The sequence below is a fragment of the Mycothermus thermophilus genome (assembly GCF_041956435.1).
Source record: "Mycothermus thermophilus strain CBS 625.91 unplaced genomic scaffold VTJ04scaffold_1, whole genome shotgun sequence".
Taxonomy (NCBI): domain Eukaryota; kingdom Fungi; phylum Ascomycota; class Sordariomycetes; order Sordariales; family Chaetomiaceae; genus Mycothermus; species Mycothermus thermophilus.
This window is the reverse complement of record NW_027191427.1, coordinates 344,302-365,568: the sequence shown is the minus strand read 5'-3', so window position 1 is coordinate 365,568 and position 21,267 is coordinate 344,302. Positions and strand designations below refer to the sequence as shown.

The 21,267-nt window shown below is 53.9% G+C and overlaps 9 protein-coding genes across 9 annotated transcripts; 5 read left to right on the top strand and 4 right to left on the bottom strand.

The window, feature by feature from the left end:
- Positions 1 to 486: 486 nt before the first annotated feature.
- On the top strand, positions 487 to 2,114 carry VTJ04DRAFT_134 (uncharacterized protein; the record flags this gene model as incomplete). Its single annotated transcript, XM_069359016.1, has 6 exons — positions 487 to 775; positions 841 to 1,271; positions 1,405 to 1,483; positions 1,539 to 1,629; positions 1,724 to 1,959; positions 2,023 to 2,114. The coding sequence occupies 6 exons, from the start codon at positions 487 to 489 to the stop codon at positions 2,112 to 2,114; spliced, it is 1,218 nt and encodes a 405-aa protein (XP_069222744.1).
- A 2,071-nt stretch (positions 2,115 to 4,185) lies between these two features.
- Positions 4,186 to 5,346, top strand: VTJ04DRAFT_133 (uncharacterized protein; the record flags this gene model as incomplete). Its single annotated transcript, XM_069359005.1, has 5 exons — positions 4,186 to 4,548; positions 4,651 to 4,726; positions 4,783 to 4,873; positions 4,961 to 5,196; positions 5,255 to 5,346. The coding sequence occupies 5 exons, from the start codon at positions 4,186 to 4,188 to the stop codon at positions 5,344 to 5,346; spliced, it is 858 nt and encodes a 285-aa protein (XP_069222743.1).
- Positions 5,347 to 7,534: 2,188 nt separating this feature from the next.
- Positions 7,535 to 8,125, bottom strand: VTJ04DRAFT_132 (uncharacterized protein; the record flags this gene model as incomplete). Its single annotated transcript, XM_069358994.1, has 1 exon — positions 7,535 to 8,125. The coding sequence occupies one exon, from the start codon at positions 8,123 to 8,125 to the stop codon at positions 7,535 to 7,537; it is 591 nt and encodes a 196-aa protein (XP_069222742.1).
- A 475-nt stretch (positions 8,126 to 8,600) lies between these two features.
- VTJ04DRAFT_131 (uncharacterized protein) lies at positions 8,601 to 9,452 on the bottom strand (the record flags this gene model as incomplete). The annotated part of the gene is made up of 2 exons (XM_069358983.1): positions 8,601 to 9,150; positions 9,229 to 9,452. 2 exons carry the CDS (start codon positions 9,450 to 9,452, stop codon positions 8,601 to 8,603), a joined length of 774 nt encoding a protein of 257 aa, XP_069222741.1.
- A 1,613-nt stretch (positions 9,453 to 11,065) lies between these two features.
- VTJ04DRAFT_130 (uncharacterized protein) lies at positions 11,066 to 12,830 on the top strand (the record flags this gene model as incomplete). The annotated part of the gene is made up of 3 exons (XM_069358973.1): positions 11,066 to 11,128; positions 11,183 to 11,448; positions 11,537 to 12,830. The coding sequence occupies 3 exons, from the start codon at positions 11,066 to 11,068 to the stop codon at positions 12,828 to 12,830; spliced, it is 1,623 nt and encodes a 540-aa protein (XP_069222740.1).
- A 149-nt stretch (positions 12,831 to 12,979) lies between these two features.
- On the bottom strand, positions 12,980 to 13,942 carry VTJ04DRAFT_129 (uncharacterized protein; the record flags this gene model as incomplete). The annotated part of the gene is made up of 1 exon (XM_069358961.1): positions 12,980 to 13,942. One exon carries the CDS (start codon positions 13,940 to 13,942, stop codon positions 12,980 to 12,982), a length of 963 nt encoding a protein of 320 aa, XP_069222739.1.
- A 673-nt stretch (positions 13,943 to 14,615) lies between these two features.
- Positions 14,616 to 17,027, bottom strand: VTJ04DRAFT_128 (uncharacterized protein; the record flags this gene model as incomplete). The annotated part of the gene is made up of 5 exons (XM_069358950.1): positions 14,616 to 14,929; positions 15,018 to 15,310; positions 15,374 to 16,675; positions 16,759 to 16,813; positions 16,931 to 17,027. 5 exons carry the CDS (start codon positions 17,025 to 17,027, stop codon positions 14,616 to 14,618), a joined length of 2,061 nt encoding a protein of 686 aa, XP_069222738.1.
- A 618-nt stretch (positions 17,028 to 17,645) lies between these two features.
- On the top strand, positions 17,646 to 18,386 carry VTJ04DRAFT_127 (uncharacterized protein; the record flags this gene model as incomplete). Its single annotated transcript, XM_069358939.1, has 4 exons — positions 17,646 to 17,671; positions 17,743 to 17,805; positions 17,882 to 18,100; positions 18,155 to 18,386. 4 exons carry the CDS (start codon positions 17,646 to 17,648, stop codon positions 18,384 to 18,386), a joined length of 540 nt encoding a protein of 179 aa, XP_069222737.1.
- Positions 18,387 to 19,032: 646 nt separating this feature from the next.
- Positions 19,033 to 21,155, top strand: VTJ04DRAFT_126 (uncharacterized protein; the record flags this gene model as incomplete). The annotated part of the gene is made up of 4 exons (XM_069358928.1): positions 19,033 to 19,074; positions 19,136 to 19,284; positions 19,338 to 19,439; positions 19,514 to 21,155. The coding sequence occupies 4 exons, from the start codon at positions 19,033 to 19,035 to the stop codon at positions 21,153 to 21,155; spliced, it is 1,935 nt and encodes a 644-aa protein (XP_069222736.1).
- Positions 21,156 to 21,267: the final 112 nt, after the last annotated feature.

The window sequence follows — 21,267 nt, the reverse complement described above, 5'->3', positions numbered from 1 at the left end:
CCCCCCGACCTTTCCATTGGAAGCGAGCCATGCGGGCGGCGTAACCTCTCACCGTCGTGATTGGAAGACATGGTGTCTTCATCTGCCTCACTTCACCCAACGACAGCATGCGGCAACCCACCCCATGAGCGCCTTTAACTGGAATTCGGCATTTTGAGCCGCTTCTTGATGGTAAATCCTATGACGCCGAGAAGGGTCGGTACATCCTCTTACGTGGGCGTATGCCCGCTATGGATGGGTCTGGCTGGATCGCAGAGCCCCAAATCCGCAGAGCCGCATGGATGAGGGGAGATGAAAGACGCTTGGGGTTGCTGACATGGACCCCGGGATCGAGCCTGAGAACTTGGAACTCTTCTCTACTCCACTCCCCACGAAGCTTCTCTCTATTACTGCCCATCCAGCGGCTTTGTCGACCTTTGTTTTCATCCAGGTGTCACGGCCATGGGCGCCGTCAACCACCGGGGGTATAAAACCCAGGTCTCGATAATGGCTGATGTAAAGTTCACGACCTGTGGCCACGACTCAACATGCCCTGCGAAAAATGAGCCTGAGCAGCAGCTCTCTACACCGCCAAATAGCCCTGCCCTCATCCAAGCATGGAAGCAATTCTGGCCTCCATCTCCGGGGAGTGAGACGTATACAAGACTCCAACGTGAGCATCCCGAGGTGTTGACGTGTCAGCATGACACCAAACAGCCGTTTGAGCGACCATGGCGAGGCTGGAACGATACCACGTTTGTGGACGGGGTTGGCCTCGCGCTTTCTCACACGAGCCGTGAGTCCCTGAGAATGAAAGTCATATATGTGAGCACTGAACTCATTGGTATCGTCTCTGTTCAGCCCCGAGCTGCAATCTTGCCTGCCAACGTTCTGCGGCCGCAAGGCTTGAAATACAGGAGGAAAGACGGGCTCTTGATGAACAGATCGGTCATTTCAAGCTACCTTACGTCGTACCCGAAACCTTCTACCACCTGGCTCCCCTCGAGCTGTACCAAAGGGAGAAGCCATACAAATGCCAGCTACCCAAAGGCTGCTTTCCCGGCCTCAAGCTGCATAACCTCCACGCCCAAAGTTACAAAGTGACTATCTCAGAGGTCACTGGTCACGAGCATCTATTCTCACTGAGCGTGTCTGGTTTCGAGTTTGTCAAGTGCCCCATCGCTATGCGGGAGTGGTCGGATGAAGCAGTCCTAGCGAAATACCTGCCTGGAATCATTGAATGGCTGAAGAAACATCTCAATTGCCGTGATGTTTACTGCTACGCCTATAATGTGCGTTTCCACACACAGCCTGCTGATAATGGTGGTGCCAGATGTTTGGGACTTCGTCGTCCCCTCTCATTACCGCCCAAAAACTTTTGGACAGAGACCAGAGAACTAAACCAAGGCTTGCGTTTCGTGGCAGTTCCGCCATCACGGTCCCAGTCAAAAGCAGCCCGGCCAGAAACAGGATTTCAAACGCCCCTTTTTCCGGGCTCACTGCGGTGCGTCTAACCTTCCCGGCCTTGACCACAGGGTCATCAGACTCACCGGCATCAGATGCGAGTGAATCGACGTGCCAGGCCCGTATGAAGCTCTACTTCCCGGACAATTACTCAGATCTCATGCGCGAGCGTGTTCGCTTCATCAAGTCAGGCCGCCAGCCACATATTCCCCTTCCACAACCCCCTACCCGCTTTGCTACCTAATCACGATTTATCATGCTTAGAAGCTAACCATCGCAGCGTCTGGCGACCTATCTGTCCTACGCCTGTCGCGGATTGTCCTCTGGCAATGTGTGACTTCCGCACATTTGACCGCGAGGACCTAGTGCCCATGGACATTGTCTATCCACACTTTGTCGACGAGGCATACGAGGTTCGATACAATCCTGCGCATCGCTGGTTCTACAAGAAGGGAATGACCCAGGAGGATGCCATCATTTTTAAGCTCTATGACAGCTTGACCAGCGAGGCGACAGGTAAAGAATCATCAGATGATGACAAACACTTTCTAGTCCTGAATGCTGACTTGCGTTGAACAGTATGTCCTCACTCGGCTTTTGTTGATCCAACGGCTCCGAAAGATGCGCCAGCGAGGGCGAGTATTGAAGTCAAGGCCATAATTCTTGGTTGAATGAGCTTTGATGGTGGTAATTATGAGCGATGCCGGGCGATCGACAAGCCAAGGTACGGACAGCAGAACGGCCTGGAACAATGAGATTTGAAGCATGATCCATACCATGTTCCTCTGGAGGAAAAGAAGAAGTGAAAAAGCAAATGGGAGAATCCAGACAGGTGTCTTGAGGCTCATGTTCAGACCTCCCACTGTTGTGATAGGGACAGAGAGATGCCGAGCACCGCAAACCAATACCGGCCATGCTGTGCCGCTCACCGGTGGCCAGAAATCTTGTCTTGAGGCTAACCTGATCAAGACCTCGGCCACCTGCCCCTGTTGCCCGATTTAACCTCATCTTACTATTGATTTCCTAGTCTTCTATGTAATCCAAGTTAATAATCCTTCCACATACCCTCGGGGATGTTCAGAAGACTAAGATGGAGGCAAGTTGGGTGGTGAGCTGTATGCACCTCTACTCCCATCGAAGCTACCCGGAGTCAATTCCTTCCAGTTAAACTTCTCAACATGGAAAATTGTGAGGCCTCATTTGGCCTATTGCATATCATTTTACTTGACCTCCAACTCGAACCTGCATGTCTTCTCCATGAAAGGCCGAGGCTTCCAGGTTGGTGTGCGATGACATGGAGCGACATACACCTGGGACGTGCGGACAAATACGAAAGGTGGGGTAAGTGCGGCTCTGCTGTGTCGACGGATCAGAGAGCAAGGCTGCGGGCAACGGAGAGGAAAGCTTGGCGCGGAGAGAAGGGCTTGGCATGCTCTGTAACTCCGTACGCAGCACAAAGAAATCCCGGATTACACAGCACTTTATTTTAGTAGAGATTGACGACGGGAGCTCTTTGTTTCTCGTCGGGATGCAGTGATCTTGAGCAACGAATTGGAAGCATTGATAGGACGGAACATTCGCCAAGGGTTAGGGTTGGACTGAAGCCACCGGGTAAAAGTGCTATTGGCACAGTGCTGTCGGACCACATCTCACGTGCCTGGCATTGTGTTAATGCGTGACTCTGCGTCTGCCCCCAATCTCGCTGTCCGGACGTCTCCCGATGCCTCCATACCAGATCCTGCTGGTCAGTAATTACGCCAGCCCTGTTGAGATGTCAGACAGACAGCTAAGAATTCAGACCGAGCTTGGAACACAATTGTACTTTGCCCCGCTTTGTTGCTTTGTAAGTACCTGATTCTGGGTATTATTATCGACCCATTGGGGGATTTGTTGAGACCCGGGATTGCTTGGAGTTATGGGGTAAAGTTCAATAAGGTAGTGGCAGCGGTGTTGAGAGCGAGTGGTGATAACGGGAGTCGAGAGTCGTACAGCTGAAAATCTGTAATATACCCTTGGTGCTGAGATGAGATTGATGTGTAATCCCTAAGGTCCTGGGAGGAGCATCGCTAAAGCTTTTAGGTTCTGTTCCCAGCACTGACCTTTCTTTTTCTCTTCCATTTCCGCTGATTGTTCCCTCTTCCCCACCCTGAGCAGAATTTCGACACTTGTCATCATTTTTTCGTCAATCAGAAACTCACAACCGAAGGAAATCTCCCCAACTGCCATGAATAACCTGAGCACCAGACCCCGATCGGGATGCTCCATCAACCAGCAAGAGCCCGAGGCGAACCGCGGAGATCCACTGGCGCATGCGGAGAGTACCAGGACGCCTCCGGGACCCTCCATTGTTTGCCCACGACCTCCCATGAGCTCGAAACCTGGAAACAACCAATCCGCTCCATGCAACACGTCATGGCCGGTTCAGCCTTAGAAGGGCATCTGGCCGCCCACTCTCGGAAGTGATACATACAAACGGGTTCTACGGGAATACCCAGATCTGTTGAGGTGTGGGTTCAATGTGAACCAACCCTTTAACCGCCCATGGCGCCAATGGACTCCTTCCAGGCCGGAGGGCATTGTTCACAGTGACCTGGATTACGGCACAGGTGCGTCCTTGTTTGATCAAAGATGATTCTATACGCAATTCAACTTACTAACAATATTCATTGTCAAGGTCCAAACCTATCTTCCATCACACCCGGCCCACTGGATCAACGTCCCAACGCCCTTGACGCAAGACTCATGCTCGACTTGGAGATTCACAAGCGAAACCTCCCCTCGGTAGTGACCAATGGCATGTACCATCTAGCTCCTGTGCAGCTGTACCAGCGGGTGAAACCGTACAAGTGCCACCTCCCTACAAGTCTCTTCCCCGACTTTCTGATGACCAATCTTTTGACGAAACCCTACTCCGTCACCATCTTCAACGTCGCAGGCTTTGAGCATCTCTTCACCCTTGCCCAATCCGGCTTCGAGTTTGCACGGTTTCCCGTCAATGTGCAGCAGTGGACCGATCAGACCGTCAAGGCCATTTATCTTCCGACGCTGGCTCAGTGGCTCAAGAAGAGCTACGGCGCCCGAGATGTTCACTTCTACACTTACAACGTACGTCTCTCTGTCATGCTCGTGATGTCTCTGATGACAGGCGTTGCTTTTGCCTCCGCACTTCGCAATTCTAAGGTCACTAATAAACTTTGCCCATGTTAGTTCCGTTATCACAACCCTGATGACAAGCCGGCGGGTCAGCACGCCGTTAAGTCATCTTTCCTACGAGCGCACTGCGGTATGTGATAACCACGGCCTTAATATTTCGGCTTTGAGATTCTGACCATGTATCAGACGCCAGCCAAGAAACAATTGAGGCTCGTCTGAAGGTTTACTACCCCGATACATATCAACAGCTATTGCAGGGACGGGTGCAGTACCTCAAGTTAGTCGTCATCATTATCATTCTCTCACAAGGAACATTCCTTCATGCTTGACTTGCGTTTGCTGTTGCTGACAGCGACGATTGTAGCATCTGGAGGCCCATCACCTCCACCCCCGTTGAGGACTGCCCGCTTGCCGTGTGTGACTTCCGCACCATTGACCAAGGTGACCTCGTCCCTATGGACCTTGTCTACCCGCACTATGTTGACGAGGCCTACGAGGTCCTCTACAACCCCGCCCACCGTTGGTTCTACAAGAAGGGCATGACCCACGAGGACGTCGTTATTTTCAAGTTGTGCGACAACCTCACGAGCGAAGCATATGGTGAGTGAAACCCTGAGATATCTCATACCTTAATTTTGGGTCTGACATATCTTGACAGTATGCCCTCATGCCGCCTTTCTTGACCCCACGGCCCAGGCGAATGCCCCGCCGCGAGCCAGCATAGAGGTGAAGGCGATCCTGATGGGTTAGGCATTTGGGGGGAGCAATTACGTTGGCATTTCCATTGATTCAACTTGTCTTCCTCTCTCGTACTCTGCCAAACTCTCATATTCCACACGATTCGATCATGGAAGATATTCCGGAGAGTAAACCCCCCGACCAAGGGCTTCGTCGATTTTCTAGACATGGCAAGATTCATCATCAGATACCTTTTCATGAGAAAGCTCGGTGCTTTCCTCAGCAGTCAGTGAACAACATCCTTCAATAGAAACACGCGCTTGGTTTTGATAAGGTGGCTGTACTTGTTCAACTGGCCCAAGAGCCGCATGATCAATAACCCCGGAGAACACGAAGGTGCTCGTTGTATGGGAACGCACGTGGCTCCAGAATACCCTTAGGGGTAGGTCTCGGGTTGTTTCTTCGGATAGGTAAGGTAGTTGAACGGATCGGAGACGCCAAAACTGGCATTGATCATCAGTGAAGATAACTGCCGCCTAAGGGCTGATGAGGGGGAGGTAAAACTTGCGAGCGGAGGTGGCTGGGATGAACCAGCTAAACTTGGCATGCATCCTGACGGAGCAGACACTCCCACTTTGCATGAATGATGTAGCACAAGTCGCGTAGTTCACGGCCGGTTCCAGGCATATCACCAAGTAGACCGTGCCTTGGCTGCCCTGCTGGGCTGACCACCCCTTGATATGAAAGTGCAACTTCGAGCTTGGCTCCTCCGGAGAGAAGCAGGCCTGTTAGGTCGAGGGAGGGCTGAGTTTCTCTGTAGGGATGCCGTGCACCAATATCCTCAATTGGCACCGGTCTGCGGCCGGGAAGAACTGTCCGGTTGCAAACATTCCCAGAAATTTCTAAACAATCGGACATCCTATTTGTTTATGCGGAGATGTTACCGGCTGGCGATGCTAGCTATCAACAAGCAGAAACAGGATTTCGGCGAAAACTACCGGATTCGGTCCTCTTTGGGTGAAATGGTCCGTCATTCAAAACTCAGGAGGCTCTCAATGCTTCGGGACATACGTTCATAGGTCTAGGAAAGCTTCTCCACATACCGGAGAGAACTGAGATGCTGGGGATGACCACATTTCCATATGTGATAGGCGCGCGTCAGTAGCAGAGCCTCTCCTCTTGATAATGACCAAGAACTGTTCTTCATGGAATCGCTTTCACATGTTTAAGCTTAGGTATTCTGCCAGTAGGCTGTTCAGAGGCGCGTCTTGATAACCTGTGACTCCTGCTGCATCGTCCGAAGATGTCTGAAGGTGACAACGACTCCTTCACCAACCTGCCCTCCGTTTAATCTGCCTCACTCCTTCAGAGAATATTAATTCTCTACAAGGAATTCTTGATGTAAATGTGTAACGTGGGCAACTCGGTTCTTTCACCATCTCTTATCCTCTTCGCCTTCGACGCCAGAAGAATGGCTGCTCTTGAGGATTGGTCCCGCCGCTCTCCCGAGAGTACCTCTCTCTTTGTGGTTTTGGAAATCTCACCATTGAATGACATCTCGACGGACATCAATCTCTCAGGAATGGATCACCGGGATTGCAAACGCTGGGACGGAAGCCAACAGCAGCCTTTCACCTTCGACGAGGAGGATCTTGAAGAGCTTGAGACCGATGTGGGAAGAACTCAGAGAAAATCATCCCCAAAGGACAAAAGATTGTTGGATGCAGTACTGAGACGGGGTGGTATGTCATGATCCTCTCATGTCACGATTCCTTTACTTCCGCTGACAACATAGCGGTGCATGTTTCTTTGTTTGAGACAAAGACGCAGAAACGGGTAGCCAGGGTTCCCCTACACGACAACTTGTCACTTGAGGTCAATGTCGACTCGAAGGATTTGAACGAACGCATCGCCCAGTGAAGGCAGGGTCCGTCAATATTAAGACACGAACGCCATAAAGGGCCAGTAGAGAGGCAATAGATAGCGTCTACCTACCCCTGGCACCAACGTTATAGACACGATCCCTCGCTAACATTTCATTTAATTAATAAAGCTTCATGCACACCAACCATGAGGATTCATTGTTTCTTCAATCGTTTGACCAATGGGAAATACTTCGGGCAATACGAGGGTAAATATTCACGTGAGATGTTAAACCAGTAACTATCTCTAGACACTCAACTTCCATCCTTGATCCCAATCGAGGCGCCCAAAACTACACCCTAAGGCACCAGACCAAAGAGGGTTGGACATCCCTCAATCAAGCAATCCGCTGCAACATATGCTCATAGACCGTCCTCCCAGCAAAGACCTCAGTCACGTACGCGAGCTTCTGCGCAAGCTCATGGCGGAGGCGCCTGTCCTCGATCCACGCATCCGTGCCGATCCAAATGGACTGCAACACGCACAGCCGCTCCAGGATCGCATGGACGACATCCTCCAGGGTCACATCCTCATCATAGCAGCACCAGTAGGGGGTCGACTCACCCTTGTTGTGGTAGTCAATCACGTCGTGGAGCACGCGCAAAACAAAGTTGGCGGCGTGGTCGTCCTGGGTCCAGAGGCTGGTATCCTCGTCGTCGCGGAAGAGAGGGGGGTTGTGCGTCCAGAGCCAGCGCTCGCCGCGGTGGCGGAGGGTCAGCCGGATACGCGCCATCACCTGGTGGAAGTTGGGCTCCTGGACCGCGTCCCAGTCGGACTGCTTGGCTAGATACCCGATGGCGTAGAACGAGAAGTCGACGAGAATGCTGATGGCGAGCCTTTTCGGACCAAGGCGCAGGTGCCGGTTGAGGCCTTGAACGCAGGAGGAGACCGCGTGGTTGGTTTGGGGACGGGTTATGTAGACTGGCATGTTATTTGGCACGGGGGAGAGACTTACCTGTGTGTTTGTGGTATGTTGGAGTGTTGAATGTTTGGGTTGAGTTGTCGGTGTTGTCGTGATGTGTCCGTCGTCTTCTGAGGCTTGTGCGGCATATTACTTATACTATCTCCTTTTGACAATGAGACAAAGAATGGATCACAATGCCATTGTTTAAACAGAGTTATTGTTCAGAACCTTGGAGAACCCTCGGATGTGGCCCATCCCGAACTACAAACAAAGAAGTTGTCGAGTCAGACAAAGAAGTATAGTAGCAAGACAAAGGACCCATTGTTGCCCCATTTCCAGAACAACCATGTTGGTTCCAAGCTGTCGTGGAAGTTGGCATTTTCGCAATCTATCTAGGTATTACCCCTGGCTTCCACAACAACTTCTCGTAACGCAAGAATAGCCTGGAGTTAATACATCAGAGAAGGTTCATTGTGTGCCCTATTCCCTCTTCCCCTCCTCATTTCTCCCCAACCACAAACTTGGTACAGTCATCCTGTGCCCCACGCTGAGCAACGGGCATAATGACGGGCTGATGGTTCCTCGCCGCGATCATGGTGCACACACGATACACGCCTGGGGGGAGGCCGCCCGTGACCTCGGCGTGGAGCGCGCCGTTCTCGTCGACTGGCTCATCGATGCCCTTGAAATAGGCAAAGCGGGTCGGGTCTGGCGGCTGGAGAGTGCGCAGACTGCCAATCTCCTGGACCGAGATGTGCGAGTGGCCGATGATGTCGCCGTTCTCGTCCAGATCTTGGGGCGCGGTGTAGTAGCTGACGCTGGGGTTGACGAGGTAGCCAGCACGAAGGTGGCGCGTTTGGACGGTGACGTTGAAGGTCTTGTGCGGCGGCACAATATCGCCCGGCTGCGGGTAGGTGATGATGGAAGAAATCATGTTGTTGACGGAGGGGATCCGGCCCATCGGGATGCCGTTGCAAGACCCAGCCCGGTTTTGTTGACCATTGGTAAGAGTGTGGCCGACGCAGAAGTTGATGAAGTTGGATCGGTCGCTGTAATGGATGTTAGAAATGTCTTGATCCTGCCAAACATCAAGATCCAATGGTGATAGTAGTGAACAGTTCACGTACGTTTCCGACTTGCTGAGCCCAGGCCGGATCCCTGGCGCTCCTTCTTCCAAACCATGATAATAGCTGGCTGTCTGAAGCGCAGCTGGATCAAGACAGAGTGAAGGGTGCGTCTTGGGAGTATTGGAAGACCCCTTGCCATGAGGAGCTCTCGGATTCACAGCCACCCCATTGGCAAGCCCCGAGGCTAGGAGCACCAATATCGCGCTGGTTTCTAGGGAGAACATGATGATGAGACAAACCAGCCTTTGAGACCTACAAGACTCAGACACCGGTTTCCCTGAAGACACGCGCTGCACGGTTGGTTCGCGTCGCACCGATCTGCACGATACTGTCCCCGAGGGCAATGTGCGTTTTTAAAGGGGACGAACACGGCCTTGTCTCGGACATAGTTGAGAGTACTATTATCGGCGTTACAGATGAATGACCTGACTTGGCCATCCCGGATACAGTTGCTGCGGCACAGTCTCTCATGTATGTTGGACGCATGTCAGCGTTCTCTCACAGAACGGTTGATTGGATCACCATCGGCTAAATCCCCAAGAACCTAGAACACATCCTTTGCAGTGGCCAACCATGTCGGCATTCGGGAGATTGTATGGCGCGAGACAGCCTTGGCCTACCAACAGAAGACCCCGTGCCTTGCATTCCCCACGGGTTGAGATGAAGTTTATGCGGTTGGCGCGTGGCACAGCTGGGAATAGATCACATACTGTGGTACATCACAGACGGGACGGCAGACTCCCTCCGGTTTTTCTGACGAGGGTGGATAAGACAGCGTTGTATTCATCTCTATCATTGACCCGTGGGCTTGGCTCTGCACAACTTCGGGAAGGTGAAGAAATGAAGGATTATTCTTAGAAGGGGTTATACTTAGTACAGGTGTAGAGCAATTAACTAATAACCTCTATCTAGGGCATGTTGAGTCGTGGTTGAGGGTTGTCGATGATTACTCCCCTGTTTCTGTGCATCAAGTCAATTTGAAGGACGTCGTTAAGGATAGGAATGGTATAGGTACTTTAGGTCCCTCACTGCTTAGGTGCTTGTCCTGGTTCTGAGTGTCCTCTCTCATGTTGTAGTACACACAAGGAAGAGAAGACGACCAAAGAAAGACTTTTGCTGCTGAGTTACCTGAGGAAATATATATAACCCTAAAATCAAGAGTCATGCCGTGCAACAATTGCGCATCCGGTAGAACAGCTCTTCCGGATCCCTGTATCGGGCCGCCATGTCGATCATGTCAACTTAGTCACCGGTGTTTTGGGTCAAGTTCTGTTTGATCCAAACACCTGCTCCACCTGATGTTCAACATACAGACACCACAGCTTAAACGTCATATTCAGCCACCTTAAAAAAGGGTGCAAAGATGACTAGGAGCAAGAGTTTCGAGTATTATCAAACAACCTAGACTTAATGGATCGTCCATGCCTCACTCGATCCCATCGATGAGTTCTTGTAACTCCTATTCCGTGATATTGTTCCAGTCATCCTTGTTGAATCCGGAATGCTTCCCGATGAACACGATGAACAAAGGTTGGAGATGCCGCCCACCTATCCGCTGTTCTTCCAGCCACTATTCCCGTTTCAACATATTTTGAAACCTTCGCGCCCGCTGCCTGGGTAAGGCGGTTTCGCGTCAAGTCTCAGGGGGTTCAGCTGAGCCTTGCCAAGCATCTAGCACGGGCCTGGAAACATCGGTACCAGGGGCACTGGAGGAAAACCGGAGGTATAAAAACCTCCAAACCTCTCCCATCATAAAGCTCAAGTTGAACCGTTCGTGTCGTTCAAGTCATCGACAGTATTAACTGAGCATCCCGGCGAAAGACACTGTGTTGACACGATGGCGGCGTTGACCACCAACTTTGCCGCCCTGCCCGAGCTGGTGCGGTACATGGCAGAGAAGGTATGATGAGATCAAGAATGACCCTGAACTGCAGACTAATTAAACGGCCCTCAGATCTCCAACCGACATGAACTCTTTACGCTCAGTCTTGTGAACAAGACGTTTAATACAGCCGTGACACCGGTTTTGTATCGGCACATTGAACTGACCGATGACACGATTGACGAGTCCAAAGACTTTCTCTCGAAATGGCTCGAGTCCGGTCGTCTTCGCCATGTCAGGGTGCTGACTGTCGCCATCAAGAAGATCCTGTCTCATGAGGAGATTGGGACAATTTTGATACCCATGATCAACCAAATGCCCCAGCTCGAGCGCCTCATGCAAGTCTTCACCCTCAAGCCAGCATCCCTCCGGCCATAAAAGAAGGGCATGCAAGTTATAAATCCTGGATGCTAACACAAACCAAAGATGGAACGACGTGGGAACCCACCTGCCAAAGAACCTCCTGACCGTGTTCCATGAGAAGTGTCCGCAGCTGAAAGAGCTGGAGATCACGTACCCGCCCGACATGAGCCGGTTCCTTGGATACAGCAGCGAAGAGGTGCAACCCGAAGGAACCGGAGACGTAGAGCGGGCACTGTACGCCGAGCCCGAGATTGCGCGCTTCTCGGGACTCAAATCCTTGGTGCTTAAGAACCTGTTCGAGGATCTGGGGTGGTTCAGGGATCGCATCGTCGAGGTCCTCGTGCAGTCACCAGAGCTCGAACGCTTTGAGGTGTCGCTGGGCGTCAAGACCATCCTTCGGCATCATCTCCAGAACGAGGGGGACAAGTTCGAGAACTGGTTCGACGAACTCTGCGCAGAATATGGCGCAACCGGGGCCAAGCCTCTGCGGTTGCGCTACCTGGGCCTCGCCGGCGCCGTGTATCCCTTCAAGGAGAAATCCATCCACATGCTCACCGATCTGAAGCACCTCGAGGAGCTGCGCCTTGAAAACGAAGGCGTGTGGGATAGCGGCAAGAATATTGTGGACATGTACAACGACTACGAGGATAGCGGCATTGTATTTGAAGAGTTTGGCCCGGACAACTGTCCCCGTCTGCGCCGTTTCTCGCTGGCCTGTTTGCAACGTGACGTGAACCGGCTCTTGGCGAATAGCGATCCCGCATGGCTTCGCCAGATCGCCTTCTCCGCCCGCGATACCTGGGGCGGATATGAGTGGGCTGGCCTGTTGCGGTCAGACGAGCTTTTCCCGTCGTACCCCGTTCACCCGCGGATGATGCACATTGAGCTTAAGCGCGACCAGGTCATCCTCAAGGATGAGGACGGCGAGCAGGGGGACGACGACGACATACCTACGGCGGAAGAGGTCCTGAACGACCTCGTGTCTGGTGATGACGTTGGCGTCTTGGAGGGACTGGCTGTTCACCTGGAGATCAAAGAGGAGGGATCAGAATCGGAGATCTGCTTCGAGGACTTTGATATGTTCGCCGATGCCCTCAGCAAGCTTCCCAACTTGACCCAGTTGGCCGTCGTCGAGTATAGGAGGGCTGAGAGGCTTATCAAACCCGAGGAAGCGGAACATACTGCGCGCTTGCTTGCGGCAGCGGGCTCTCGCATCCACTATCTACGGGTACACAATCGATATTGGAGGGTTTGGCGGGAGGAGGGTGATAATATCCGCTTGGAGACGCTGAGCCCGGAGGAGAGGCGCGAGTGCGAGTTGTTTAGTTTCTTGAACTGGGAACCCAGCCCTTTTTAAAGCGGATGATCAAAACCGAATATTGAGCAGCTTCTCTTCGGGTCCCGTGCCTGGGTGGCCGATAATACCCATAGAAGCTTCTTTCTACCTGTGATTTGTGTGGGAAATATCTCCGCCCTCCCAGACCGGAATTTCTTCCTCCCTTCTCCTCAACCAACGGTCGCCGAAACATGATGAATATACCTCACCCGTCCTTCCACAACACGAAACAGCCAGGCACCTGGGGCGCCACCTAGGCTTCCGTCTTTTCCAAACACGCTCACCGCCCCGACGGACTCATCCACAAGCACCTGCCGATCAGTCACCCCTCCGGTCCTCACAACCGCACAATCAGCCGTCTCATCGCCTTCTCCCACAGAAGTATACACCAACCCATCCAACCTTGAGCACGGCTTCCCCCAGATCTCCCCCTTCTCACTCCCCTCACCGTTCTGTCCACCACCATAGTAAAAGTCCAGATAGGCATTAGCAACATCCACCAACCTTTCCCGCGTCTCCTGTTGCACATAGCTAATCGCGCTCCACACCTCTCTCCCCACCTTCTCCTTCAACTCCTCCACAAATCCCTCCGCGCTCATACCCCAATCCCCCTCCCCAACAACCACCACATCCAAACTCTCCACCACCGGCGGGGCGGGCAGAGAGGCGTTAAACCGCACCTGCGCCGAGAGGAGGTACGCCTTGTCCTCCTCACCTGTGCCGTTCGTGCCCCATCCGGTGGTCACAAGCATCCTGATCGCGCCAGCACACACTTCCTGGTCGACGACACTGTGCGTCCACAACACCTCGCGTATCGGGACGGAGAGGATGCTGTCCTGGGAGTCAGGGGCGATGGGGTGGAGGTTTTGGGTGTATGCGTAGAGAGGGCGGGAGGGGGAGACGGCGAGGATGCGGATCCATTCCTCGTCTTGGCGGTTGTTGTTCAAGCCTCCGTTGGTGGCGGTTGTTGGGCTGGATATAGGAAAAGGGGAAACGGGCGAGAGATCGGGGTTGACTAGGTTTTCGAGGACGAGATCGGTGGTATAACGGACAGTTGCCCACTGGCAGCGTTGGGCGAGGGTTGGAGAGGAGAGGAGGGCGAGAAGGGTGAGGATGGCAGTCGGCTTGTTCATTGCGCTTTATGAATGATTATGGGTAGGCGTGATTGCTGGTGGGCGTGAGAGACTTAGTCAAAAGAAACTGGGCTCGTCTGGGTGTTTGGATCGGACTGTTACTGTTTCATGAAGTGGGAGGGTGATATACCGAAGCGGATATGTTGTGTGAATCGAGCTGGAAGTAGATGATGACTGCAATGGATGATAGTCATCCGAGCCGGAAACCACCCGTATTATTATCATGGACATATCAGTTCCTGCACCCGATCTCGAGTCTTCAACTGCCGGTTATTGTTTTGATGCATCTCGTTGAAGATGTCTGCACCTCAGCCGGGATATCCCGCCGGGTGAAACATGAAAGAGTGTTGAGTAGAAGAGCTTACTAACGGACATGCATACAAATTAACTCCAAGAAAGCGAATGGTTTATTCATATGCTGTGGTCAATATCTGGATCGGCGGTCCCATCAACATATAGTTTTTCTAGGCGCATCAATACCAGGGAGCCAAGGGTAGAGCCTGTGACGAGCTTACGATGATACTAATATGATGATACATTCCTACCTAGGTAGATACCTAGGCACCCGGTAGATTATGGTGTGTTTTGTGGAATGGCCGTGAGCATGGCGTCTAATGATTTGGTCTCTCCGGGACAGTACACAGTACATATCTATAATACATCCACACAAACCTCATTCCTTCCGCACATTATCCCTCAGTTCTCTCAGCAAGACATGCAGCTCCCTTGGCGTCTCATGGCCCATGGCCTGGAAGTATGGCAGCATCTTGAACCTCTCCATGGCCACTTCGTCAAGCAGCGCGAGCCCAAGCCAATAAAACTCGTCGCAGTGGCGGGCGAACCCGCTCATCCGCAGGACCTCGCTGTCTACGCTGGCAACGATCGCATCCCACATCTCCTTCCAGCGCACCATTGCTGTCCGAAGAGCGGACCGGGTGGTGTGCAGCAGGCAGAAGTGGTGTGCTGAACCGATCATGGAGTGAATGGCTGTTGATATTCATGGGTGCGGGATCCGGGTGCGTCAGTCAAGATTCTCTCAGGCAGAGGGGAGTAGATGGAGCCAGGGGGAACGTACTCGAGACCATGATAAACATGTCCAGCAATGTGAGGTTCTTCAAGGGGAACCCCTCCATCCCAGACCATGACGGATCCATGAAGGCGTCCATGCAATCACGCAGGGACGCTGTCCGGCGCCAGCAGCCGTTCCCGTGGGCAGCAACAACGGCATTGAACTCTTCCGGATTCCTCGCCTCCCAGAGCTCTGGGATGCTGGGCATCTCGCCAGCCATTTCGTAAACCACCATGGGTCCGGGCTCGTTGAAGACCCCGGCTTGTTGCCATCCGCTGAGCACCAACATCGTGCCGATCCTGAAGGGGTGTGAGCCGCGGCTGTGGGGGGTTCATCAGAGGAAGAGGCAAAGAACAGCTTACTTGATTTTTATTTCATCCCTCACCCACGCCATCCAGTCCGGCATCCCGTCAGCCATCACCTCTTGGGCATGCCGCGCCCGTGTCAGGCCCAACTTCCGGACGGCATCGACTAGCACGACCCGTCGCGCCTTGAAACTACGACTCCGCGCTGCTGGGTTGTTTAGCATAAACTGTGCGCCCTGCACCAGCATCGCTGCCTGGAGGGTGTGGTACAGCGCCATATCGACGTCTGTTGTCCGTCGTCCGCCTTCCGCATCCTTTGCAGTCGGAGACGACTCTCTTCTCCCAGACTGCGCCTGAAGCACAAGTCTAAGCAGCCGCTCCAGTTCGCGAAAGATGTACTCTTCGGCGATGGGAAAGAAGCGCGGCACGGCGAGCGCGCTGTCCCGCGGGGGAGCGTACAAGGCGCCGCATAGGAAGATGGCCAGCACCAAGGGCGGTGCTGAGGCGGGAGTAGATGCCAAGGCCTCGACGGCAAAGGTCGGACGGTGGACCATGGGCAGGTGTTTGTGGACATTTCTGAAGTAGGCGGAGATGAAGGAGTCGCGGTTGGCGCGGGTGAAGATTTGGGTGGCAAGGGAGTGGTCGTAGAAGACAGAGTTGGAGGTATTATTGGAATTGTGGTTGTCATTGTTGTGAGACGGCGACGAAGAACCGAGGGAGCTGGCTGACAAAACACGGTGCAGGGCCTCGAGCTCGGCAACTATGGGTGCCAGGGCAGGATCTATTCCCTCAGCAGCGGTAGGTTCGGCTTCGGGAGCAGGAAGGTCAAGAGCAGCGAAGTCCTCGAGCTCATTGGGATCTGCGAACGGGACTTCGCTGAGGAACCAGGGGATGCCGAACCCATCAGTTGGAATGATAGAAGCATCACCTTCTGCACCAGCAGGAGTTGGAGCTATTACCTCCGATGGCAGATCCGGAGGTGGCAGCTCGGCGTCACGGCTTGGTTCGTTGAGAAAAGCCCCAATCATAGACTCTGCTTCTGGGTTGGTGAGGCTCAGGAGGAAAGAAACAGGAATCTTGGTCTCAGCTTGGGAGTCCTTGGGATGTTCAGGGGTTGCCGAGCCAGAGCTGCCTGGAATAGAGGAAGCGCTGCTGGTCTGAGCATCTATGGGCTTCCTGGAGTGGGTGCAGGGTATTTGGCGGGAGGTACATCGAGCACAGGGCGAGTTCCCGTCACAACCGAGCTTGCTGCGGAAGCATGCGTCGCAGGCCCGCGCCGTCTTTCCGCGCTTTGCAGGAGGTGGAGGTTCATGACTGTGGTTCTCGGGACAGCTCAGGTAGTGCTTCCGCCATACATCTCTGTCAATGGGTTGCAGATGAGTGAGCTACTTATGAACGAACCCTCATGGACCGCTGGGATATCTGAGGAACGGGTTACGGACCTGCGGCCAAAGGATTTGTGACAATATGGACATGTGAAGCTTTCTGTCCCAGAATCTAGATGTGTTGGTCAGCAACCTCAATCATACCTATTATTCACCAAGGAACAGTCAGATAGGGCGCCATCTGCGGAGCAAAGACAGCTCAGCCGAGGCCCAATGAGACGAGACATACGCGTGGCTTCATGTCGACGCAGGTGACTCTTTAGGCCATATTGACGGCCGCATGTCGAACACTTGAACCCCTGGGAGGAACCGGATGTCTGCGACATGATGGCGTGTCTTACATGCGCAGCCTAAGACCAACAAAGCGCATGCGGGTGGGTTGAAGCCGAAGTGGGTTGAGGCCGAGGTGGGCTGAAGCCGAAGTGGGATCCGATCCGACGCGATGTTGGGGGGGTTGCGCTGGGGATTTATTGGGCCGGAAACCTCCGGGGCTGGGGTTGAAGGGGCGTGTAAGTCGTTACCAGTGTTAGAATAGACACTGTGCTGTACCACGTAAATCAAGTGAGTCGCACAGTGTGTATGTGGAGTGTACACATGACGGAGAGACAGGTTCAAGCTCAAGATGCCATTATTCCTCAGGAACCTAGTCGACACTCCCATTGTGCATGCCGGGGAAGTTCCGGAGAGTCAAAAATGGCGTCCTTTGCGGCCATGATTCCGTCAAATAAAGAGGCCTGGATGGAGGTCGTTGGCCTCAGGCCAACTTGGGTTGAAGTTCTCTCCCTTCGCGCCTATTACCCATCTAGTAACGTAGCTCACGGCGTGAAATTCGAGGACAGAGATTATCCTGCTCACCAACTATCGAGCCAACATGCGTCCAGTCATGGCTTCTCTAAGATCTACCCCTTTATTCGGTCCAAGTGTTCGTACACTGCTCAGATACTATGTTCCAGCCAGAGCATCCAGCTCGGTGGCTTCAGAGAAACAGTGGACTCCTTCGACTCTCTCTCCCAAACGACAGCCACTCCCCCTTCGACCTAGTCATCCAACACCCACTGCCCTGTCGACGGAGCGCAAACCAAGTGCCCTGGCAGAGTATGTCCTGTACGTTCGCCATGTTGGACACAACACTCTACTCAGACCTTCCTGGTATCATACACTGACCCTGGTGTTTGGGCAGAACGACCATCGATGCTCTGGTCGCTTGGGCTCGGCAAGGCTCCTTGTGGCCGTTGACTTTCGGTCTCGCATGCTGCGGCGTCGAGATGATGCACTGCTACATGCCGCGATACGACTCCGAGCGTCAAGGCTGGGTGTTCCGGGCCAGTCCGCGACAAGCCGACGTCATGATTGTGGCGGGCACCGTCACCAACAAGATGGCCCCGGCAGTGCGTCTCTGGTAGGGTGCTTTCTGTTGTTTTCCGGCAACCTCAGGCAGCTAACGCAAACCAAGCTACGACCAGATGCCCGACCCCAAATGGGTCATCAGCATGGGGAGCTGTGCAAACGGCGGCGGGTATTACCATTACAGCTACTCGGTCGTCCGGGGCGTTGACCGTCTGATTCCCGTCGACATTTATGTTCCCGGATGTCCGCCCACTCCCGAGGCCTTGATTTACGCCATCCTCCAGCTTCAGAGGAAGATGCGCAAAACAAAGGTGACGCGCATGTGGTATCGGAAGTAACAGGGGGTGGAGGGGTAGGAAGCGGAGGACAGGCGAATCTGCCGCTGCATCCGTGGCCACACCAAGAACCGGGGAACAAGATTGGGTTGAGGCTCTCATGGTGTCAAGGGACCAAGTGCAGACCAATTCCGATCAGACAACGGGGAGTGCCTGAGCTTGGGAGGAAGGTGGGCAGCCATGGCGATGCCCGGCTGAGAAACGAGGCATGTATGTACATCGACCCCGAGAAGTATCTATCAAGAACCCTTCCCCGGGCGCCTGCACTAAGCTCAACATCCTCCGTCAAAAAGAAGTAAGAGCATCCATGTCGACGGAACCTGGAAGTTTGCCTGCCCTTGCTGCCCGGGTTGAAGATACCTTACTGTGGAAGAGAGCCAGAAACGATCGATGTGTGCGATTCAGCGCCCGGCCCATCCTTGAGTGGTCAAGTTCTTGCTTTCCATGACGTTGCTGCCGGGCATGGCGGTGACGTAGGGTCCAAGATTCCGGATTCCAGATCTGCAAACACAAACGCCACACCACTCAAAGAAACGGTCACATTCCCCTGGAAACCCACATCCCCTTCAACCAAAACAAACACCCAACCGTGAACTCACCGCTTCGTAACCTACAACCCAAAAAACAAACCCATAGCTTCAATTTCAAAATGAAACGCATCATATTGTTATGCTTCATCCACGGGTTCAAGGTGAGCCGCACTTCAAAATCAAAACGAACTTACCAGTGATCGATGCTGACATGTCTTGCAGGGCAGCGAGTTCACCTTTGGCGAATTTCCCAGCCAGCTCCGGGATGCAGTCGCCGACCAGCTTCCCCAGGATGAAATTCTGTCCATCGTGTACCCGAAATTTGAGACTCGAGGCGAACTCGCCCATGTCACCGAAAAGTTCTTGGAATGGTAAGCTTCGACGTCCTGCTATGTCCTCTGAGCCTCGGACCTGACAAACACAGGCTGAAAGAGCGAGTCCTGGAGCTGCGCAAACAACATCTCGACAACCCATGGCCGCCTAATGATAGGCAGGTTGGCGTGGTCCTTGTGGCTCATTCCATGGGGTAAGCCATATACCACACAACTTTCACTTACCACTCACCAAACTGTCGTGATAATTAACACTGCCAATTCCCAGCGGCTTCATAGCAAGCGACACCCTCTTCCGCATTCTGGACGAGCGCCGCGAGTCGTCACCATCCAACCCTCCATTCCCACTCATCCACGGCATCCTCGCCTTCGACACCCCGTTCAATGGCCTCGCCCGCTCCATGTTCGTCTACGGCGCCTTCTCCAACTACCAAAAGGTCAGCGGCGTCTTCAACCTCATGACGGCCCTCACCGCCGCCACCCCAGCCGCCCTCTCCCGCCTCACCACCCGCCGCGCCCTGGCCACAACGGCGGGCCGCATCACCAAGCCTGTTAGTGCACGCTCCAATTCCACCCCGGCCTGGAAGGCCTGGCAGTTCGTCGCCCTCCGCACCGGCACCGCCGGGGTCATCGCTGCGGGCGGAGTTCTCGCGTTCCAGCACCGACGAGCAATCATGGCGGGTGTCCGACACGCACGCAAGAACGGAATCTCAGGACTCGCGGCAAGCAGCGCCGACGCAGCCCGCCGAGGGCTGCGCAGCTCGCTGGAAACCATCGGTCAGGGGCTGGCATACCTGAACCGCGGCAACGTGGGCGCGTCGTTCGCGTGGTTGTCAGATCATTTTGCGTTTGTCGGGCCGTTGTTGAGACCCGGGTTGTTAGGGAAGCGGTTGAGGAGGCTGGCGAGGTTGAGAGGGGTCGGGGTAAAGGTGGTGTATGCGTCGCTGGGAGAGAATGGAGTGTGGCAGGGGGGATTGTTTGTTCCGGAAAGGACCTTTTGTGCGGTGCCGACTGCGGAAGGGAAGAAAAAGAAGGAGGGCGAGCAAGCTGGTGCCAACGGGGGCAGCCCCGATGAGAAGATTGATAATACCCCAGGTCAGGTGGTGGTCAACGACGGAGATGAAGATGCCTCCGTGGTGAACTTGTTCGTTCGCCAGACCATCTCAGGAGCCGAGGACGAAGTGGCGGCGCATGTGGGCATGTTCCGGAGGGAGCGCAACGCGGAGTACGACCAGATGGTCAAGAACGCAGCCGGATGGGTTGCTGAATGGGCCAATGACGAAAGAGAAGTTGTGGATGAGCCTGAACCTGAATCTCAACCGACGATCGGGGAGAGGAGTGAGGTAGGGAAAGAGGAGGCGACGCCTGACGAGAAGCTATTATCGGAGACGGCTGAGATGGATGATATCGTCAACGCTATCGACGCCGAGGGAGGAGGAGTTGAGCAAGCAAAGCAGGGTATCTTGGAGAGGCGGGAGAAGGCTGGGGCTAGTGAGGGTGGGCGGGATGAAGACGGCGACGAGGAGATGATGCTCGACGATGATGCGATACCGGACGAGTCTCCTCTCGACATAGCAGCGGCAGCATCTCTCATTCCCCTTCCTGATGACGCCGACGTCGACATCAACCAGGAATCTGCGGAGGGAAGCACCCACGAAGGAGACGAAGCAGACCGAAAACGAGCGTACTTACAGCATCTCATGGGCATTGCCCAGCAATCGGGTACCCGGCTGTGGTCTTACATGCCATCTCTCCCCACCGTCCCACCGCAGGTGCCAAAGATATCCATCCCCGCCGTCAGTCTGCCCAACATGCCGAACCTCCCAAGACTCTACCCGTTCTCTGAGAAAGCCCCCGTGAACCCTGCTCCGGTTGAGGGCCTGAAAGATGCAGCGAGAGAGGCGGTTTAGAGGTTTACCACGCTGGAAAAACCTTCATGGGAATCGTGCGAGCATGGGGGTGAAGCCTTGTGAGAGGGTTCAACTCGTTCATAGGCTCTGGTCTGGCGTTTGATATGTTCTG